The sequence below is a fragment of the Elaeis guineensis genome, chromosome 5 (genome assembly GCF_000442705.2).
Source record: "Elaeis guineensis isolate ETL-2024a chromosome 5, EG11, whole genome shotgun sequence".
NCBI classification, from domain to species: Eukaryota; Viridiplantae; Streptophyta; class Magnoliopsida; order Arecales; family Arecaceae; genus Elaeis; species Elaeis guineensis.
Window position 1 is genome coordinate 122325733 of NC_025997.2, and position 7202 is coordinate 122332934.

The 7202-nt window shown below is 37.9% G+C and overlaps 1 protein-coding gene across 1 annotated transcript; it reads right to left on the reverse strand.

The window, feature by feature from the left end:
- Window positions 1-1158: 1158 nt before the first annotated feature.
- LOC114914206 (calcium uniporter protein 6, mitochondrial) lies at window positions 1159-4151 on the reverse strand. Its single transcript, XM_029264735.2, has 2 exons — window positions 3583-4151; window positions 1159-1915 (listed from the first exon to the last, which is right to left on the reverse strand). The coding sequence occupies exons 1-2, from the start codon at window positions 4048-4050 to the stop codon at window positions 1427-1429; spliced, it is 957 nt and encodes a 318-aa protein (XP_029120568.1). The 5' UTR covers window positions 4051-4151; the 3' UTR covers window positions 1159-1426.
- Window positions 4152-7202: the final 3051 nt, after the last annotated feature.

Below are 7202 nucleotides of genomic sequence, written 5' to 3' on the forward strand. Positions count from 1 at the left end.
CTATGATATAAAATAACACACACACACATGCAAAAAAACATGATTCGTTTAGTTATTATTATGTAACTTTTAGCTTGACAACTACTAACATGTTCCATCGGTAACTTGTGATTTGTATCGAAATCACCGTGTTAATTAGTTATTATAGATATTCTATGTAGCTTTCTATATATCTGCTTCAACGTGCACTTCACTAATTGATAGGTAAAATATCTGAACTTTCAATTTAAGTATTTGTGATATATATATATATATATATAAGAGAGATAGAGATGAAGAATTTGAAAAATTATTAAGTGGACTAGATCCATCATAGATCTAGAGTGAAATCATCGCACATGAATATATTTTACTTTAAGAATAAAAATATTAGATAAATTCTTTCATCTTAGATCCACGATGGACTTGATCCACTTAATAATTTCTCCTCTTAATTCAGCACGCGAACCTGACCAGGCCCTAAAAGGAAAATTCTCCTCCACTTGAATCATTCTTCCAAGGTCCTCTTCATGCGTTACAAGCTGATCATTTGCCATTTTCGCTTGGCAGAACACCCCTTTCGGCTCTTGGACTTGTTCTTGATAGCTACACAAGAAACTTCGAGCTCGTTGTTGCCAAGATGGGGCTCCCACAAATCCAACATTGTCGACCTTTCTTCGCTCCAGGACCAGGTCACAGCGCTCCCCCAAAAAGCCTATTTTCAAGCTGCCAATTTCCAACTTTGATTCATTATAGCCATCATCTGATCCATTACAATTTCCAGTTTCCACCGGTATTATAGCAAACATTTCTTCCACGTCACCATGTCAAATTTTCTTTGCATTTCATTGCCAGGCACAAATAAATAAATCAAATTAGTTGACTAATGTTCCAGATATCTCTGACATACAGTCGCATGCAAATCTTTAAGAGCTGAAGAATGTCGAAGCATGAAAATTTTGCATCAGAGTTTCCAATTAGTTCATCGACTAATCTTGCACCAGTCAGTGCAATGTTTATACTTAGAATAGATAGTTGGCGTATCGAAGTCGAAACCACCAATGTTGATGCTTTAAATTGACTTTGTTTGAGGAAATAGTGATCACTGTGATTCAATCAAAAGAAAAGAAAGTGCACCGTTACCAACAGACACTTCACAGAGGCAACAACAGTCCAATATGAGGAATTTAGGACTGTATTGATAGCAGGCAGGTTACAACGGTTCTGTATATAAAATCTCTCTGTTGGCTACAAAACTGATATGTTGCCTTCTGTAATCACATCACAGTGGAGAAGGGCATTACACAGGAATTTGATATTAGAAAGTAGCCAAAAAAGGATCTGTTAGCATCTCTACAAAAAACAGCAATTTGCTTGTCCCAGCAGCATTTTTTTTGTCGTTGCCCAGAAATAGATAATAGATCTGGGTGTTAACACAACGGATTTGTCACTTGTAAGCTGAGACATGTTGAAGATGAGAGACATCAGACTCATGAACATGTTCCATCCCTACTATTTTATCCAAAGGACATTTGCAGTGTTTCTGCAATTCCATATATCTTGTCATGTCAAAGTTCTGCCTCTGTGACAATTTTCTTTGTCTGGATAAGAAGAGCCTCTTCATCAGATCTTGATATGTCGGATCCCTTGATGTAAAAAGGAAGTAGGCATATCCAATGATTATGCCGGCTGTTGTGGTGAAAAATGCAATCGGCTCCATGACATCCCATGAGAACTCCCAGAATGTTAGACGAAAGAAAAGACCAACCTGAACAATGAAGAACCCTAATCCTGACCAAAGAATGCGACGGACCTGCTTGTGAGCAAGCATATCAATTTCTTCCTTTTTTCTCTGCAGCTGCTTTAGCTCTTCAATCCTTGGATCATTCTGAGGTGCCAGCGCAAGGGGAACAGCTCTGCTAACGAGATCAACAACCTAAAAGAATGGGAAAATAGATCAAGATGATGGGTCTCTAGTCTTTCAAAGTCTACCCAGGTAGACAACATAAAAAATAAATAGGATCACCAACCATGAAAAAGGAAATAATTGACCTCTGGATTTAATTCTTAAAGGTCCCAAAAATATATGTGTCGATAGTTCATTCAGCTCCGTTTTCTTTTTTTTTTTTTTGGAGAACTGATAAACCTGAAAAAAGAACACCCCAACTACATGCCCAATTGCCAAACTTAATCATCTTTTTGGGAAAATGCCAAGCTTAATTATCATTCATTGCTTAACAGAATTTGTAAGCACTTCAAAAATTTCAATGCTATTCAAACAATCCAAGGGAAAGAAAAAGATGTAAGCATGGGAATTATTTTAACGTTGAGTGTCAAAAATCATCATTGCATTTCAAAGTTGTGTGAGCTGCTCTTTGCAACTTCATTGAAATGAATTGAAAGACAGCCAGGCTTTCAACTATGCTCTGGGGTGAAGTTTTTTTTATAGGAAAACAGAAACCTTGTGGTTAATGCATTAAATTTTAAATCTATCATGACAATGCAATGGCATAAAAAAATAGTAGTAGAATATTTAAGATTGGTGTTAAGAGAGGAATGGATATTATTTCCTTCTCATTCCCTCAAGAGTCCTCCTGGAAATCATTTCTTCCAATCCTCGAATCTCCTTTCCAGAAAATTCAAGCCTCGCAAGAAGGAAAAATGAACCTTTTGACCTGTTCCTTATTTATTTGAGACAGCATAACATCTTTGCAGCAATCAGAGGCATGTCATTTTGTTCTTCAACCCCCTCTTCTGATATCAGGTATATCAGAGATTAAAAAGTAATACCAATCTAATACCTAAGGGCCAGTTTGTATACCTATTTCACATTGTGCTTGATAAGTCCTACAATATGAGAGATGAGAGTCTTCTGGTGAGAAGTGGAAGTGGAAGGGAGAAATTGGGAGAACCAGGAGGGACAAATCAATCCTACAATTCCAAGATATCTTAAATTATCAGATATCACCTAACCAGATTGCTCTTGCTAGTCCATGGGCCTCCCTGTTTCCCTAGCTGGTGCCCCCTACCTCCCCTTCTTAGCTGATTTCAACTCTTGCTGAAATTGTCCTTGGATTCATACATCCTCTATTGAAAATCCAAACCAGCCCAACAGGAATTCTAGAATCAACACCTCCACTATAAGATCGACGATAAATGTTCAATTTCTCCCCCTAGAATCATTCACTTCATTTACTTTATAGGAATCCCTTCATCAACTGTTGAACAAAGAATCACCAAAAACCCAAAATAAGATGGACTATTCATCAGCAATCAAAGAAGGAGAAAACGCCCATACTCAATGGAAATAAATGATTGAAATCTAACAAACACCTGCAAACAAGAGAAGAAACCCCTTCCAGACATCCCATAATTCTTGAAACCAGATAAGTAGATAATTCAAATCCATCCATTGCTATCTACCAAAATCCCAATCAAAATTCAAAGATCTAAAAACAGAACAGGAGGAGCCAAATTGAATAAAAAGAGCTTCGCCCTTATCATGTCGAATAAAAAGAGAAATAACCCGGGAAAAAAAAAAAAAAAAACACATTTTTTAACCACTAAAGAACGAGCGATGGAGAACAGAGAGAGCTCAATCACCTTATCCGGGTGGAGATAGACCTTGTCCCTGAAGAGGAGGACGACGCCGGCCTCGTCCAGGACCCGGGCGAAGCTCATCGCCTCGTCCCGCGTCCGCACCAACCCCATCTCCTCGCACGCCTCAAGGAGCTCCGAATACCCAATGACCTCCTCCCCATCCCTCTCCAGCTTCCGCTTGAGTGCCTCCACGTTCACCAGCCGCATCAGCCGCTTCGCCTCCGTGAAGGTTACACCATCCAAGGGGTCGCCTCTGCCGAAGCTGCCGCGGTCCGCCGCCCCGGCGGCGGTGGCGGGGTAAGAAGGCGAGGACGGGGAGGCGGTGGGATAGACGGACGAGGAGAAGGCGGAGAGGTGGAGCCAGGGACGGCGGATCGGGTGCTCCGCAGACCGGCAGCCGGTGACTTTCACCGCCTCGTCTAGGAGGAGGGTCCGGAGGCGGAGGAAGCGACGCGAGGAGAATCGCCACATCGTGCGGTGAACGAGAGGGCGAGTGACGAGAACGCCTAAGAGCGAGGAAAAGGAGATAGGGAAGGGGAGGTGGGGGTGGGATTTCGTGGGAGGGGTTGGAGTGGCGATGAGCGTGGCCGTAACGGTGGGTCAACGGAGAGAACGGGATGTCCGCGGACCAACGGAGTTATAGGCTACGGCCCATTGGAGGGGCCAGTGAACGGATCCCGGTAAGAATACCGTGCAGAAAAGTCAGCCCAAATAAAAATATTATCTTTAATGGTATTTGTGTCGTTTAATCTCCGCAACGTGCTGACGTGCTGGCACGTAAGCAAAACACAAGTTCGCACGTGTTGCAGACGATGATCATTATTAACGAAGACCACACCAAAAATAGGACTGAATATTTTTAATCTGGCACTGCACGTCAATATCCAGTACCATGCATTTTGTGTGTCGGTGATTTATTTACAACTTAGTGCCTCATTTTTTTTTTTTTATTTGAGTCGTTTTTAGGCCTATTTAACTCTTCATGATTAATTCTTGCAGTGGTCAATATGTTTAGACCTTGAGTTTTATCGATATTTTTCCTTGGCATATCATGAACATATGCAATGTGGTGCCTTTTTCTAATATATAAATCCAATGTCGTAGCTTCAATCTCCCCGAGGATTACGACGCATATTTGTCAAAATTCATACATTGTAATAGTCTGAATTGATCCATGAACTAACACCAAAATTTTACAATAGTGTCATACGTATCTAAATCTTACTATTTTTTTGGCACGAACCTGAAATGGCGCCATCTGTTTGTCTCTAACTTCCATTATTACGTCGTTATATGGGTTAAAATTAGTTATGTGGACCCAAGTAGTTGTGCAAAAAGGTGATTGGTCAAGGAAAAGTAGTGCATCTAAATTCTAAACCGTAATGTATTATTTGGCCTTTATGCTCACAAAGAATGGTGCAAATAGATCAAATCTAATAAATCTCCTACATGAACGCTAAGGTTGGGTGGCTCGCACCATAAATCGCATCTTATTCGATGGCTCGAATGGATAAGGTCAATTATAAAAGCAAATGACTAGATGGCTTGGGCAACCAAATCCATCATCACCTTGACCATGCCAGCTAAGCTGTGCCGTGGCGACCGGACGCGGTTCTACTGGACGGTGGATAAGATCCTTTCCTTTTACGTTATCCATATAATCTTCTTAACCATTAAATTTTTTTGCCACAGTTGAAATTTATCCAATTAAATCTCATTCAGATATCACCTACACTAACTCACATGATTTATTTTTGTTGATTTAATTTGATATGTACTCTGACTAGAGATAAGGACAAAGAAATACTGAATGATTATTATGATAAAGTTAATTTCTACATCAGCATTATGGATAATGTCCATTTCAGTTTGACCAATTCATATACTGCCTTTAATAGATAAGACATATTATAAAAGGACATTCCGTACGAACTTACTCCCCAACTCATGTGAGAGCTTGTATGATCCTTCTTATCGGATATACTTGAAGTTGGAATTAAAAAATTAAGATATTGCTCAACTTATTTTTTTTTTTATTTTAGTGGTCAGGTGAGTGCCAATTTAAATATAATGCATGATTTTTCTTTTCCATTTGCATTAAAAGAAGCTAATGTTGGTTCACCGTAAGATCTAGATTAGATAGATTTGTTATTGCAAAATATTTAATTTTTACAAATTAATTTTTGAAATTCTTCATATTTATATATAAATCTTATCTCTATGTTTATTTTTTATTTTTGAAAATTTATAACTTTATACTTATACATCTCTTGGATTAAGTTAACTGGATGGGAACAAAATATGCTATTTATATTCTCCTAATCTCATCAGACATTTCACATTTAGATTTTAGACTTAACTAACTTGTTAACCTATCCTCCTCCACGATGAGATACCCTAGCATGCATAGTCCGAATTAGAATGGTTCGAATGAAGAAGGCAAGGTGAGCAAGAAGAAGCTGAGCTTAAGCCTCCTTCACTATCAAAAACAGAAGGTATTCTGTTTTTTCTGCAGTGTTAGTTAATCTGGACTAGGCTCGGATAATGAAACCAGTGAAAAGTCCAATTAGAAAACTTTATAAAGATTTTTATATAATTATAAAAAGGATAGCAGCTAATACATAAATATAAAAGATTTTAGGGATTAATCTGTCAACCTATATTTAAAATATTAAATTTGCATTTTTGTTTGTATATCACTTTAGGAAAAAGAAAAAGAGAATTTTTTTTACACTATTTATTCACATATTAGTTCTTGACATATACATAATACGTATGATAGACAACATGAATAATGAACCCTCATCTTATATCTTTTTTTAGCACACTTATTATGTAACATTTTATTTTTACAACATTTTTATTGCGCAATACTCCTAGCATAGACACGAAACCATATAATGTTGTGACTTATGCAAATGATTAAATTAGATGGATGCAGAGAAAAAAAAGATAAGCAATATTTTTGAACATTTGTGATGTTTGTAGGCATGTGTTCCTTGATAAATATATTTTTGCTTTTGACTAATACATTTCTTTGGTATAAATTTGACCAATACATTTTTAACATCGATTACTGATATCCAGAGTAGTATAGTATGTTAAAGTTCTATTTTTATATAGATAGATAGATAGATAGATAGATATATTGTGTGTGTGGAGGTATTTAAAATATTATAATTATAATAGACGACAAATATAAAAGATATGGGAATATCATCTTTTTCTTTTCCGTCTCGGAGGTGAGAAACCTTTGACGCCGACTAGGGTCGCTTTTCTGGGGCTTTTTCCATGGTGCTAAGAACTGGTCTTAAAGAAAACGGAAATGACCGGGACGTCCACAGGAGAGCCCAAAAGCCTTTTGGAGCCAAGGTACTGCTTTTTGTTACGAGAAACCATGCTCGAAGGCATTCCAGTAAAGCCAGTTATATGACCCGCATTATTGAAACGAAACCAAGTTTAGTGCTTGCTTTATCTCCTAAAAAACATTACCTGGCCAAGATGTCTCTCATTCTTTCTTCTTCATTCTTTTTTTTAAAACAAGTTTCAAGGTAGGCTTCCTCCTCGTTTACTCAAAAGGAGAAAGAAAAAGAAAAGAACCAGACAAGATGAGGAATCTTCTT

Excerpts from the sequence above, each read along its gene's own strand:
- LOC114914206 (XM_029264735.2), bottom strand. The coding sequence starts at position 4,050 with ATGTGGCGATTCTCCTCGCGTCGCTTCCTCCGCCTCCGGACCCTCCTC. Across the intron at positions 1,916-3,582 it reads TCTATCTCCACCCGGATAAG|GTTGTTGATCTCGTTAGCAG; the intron begins GTGATTGAGCTC and ends CCATTCTTTTAG.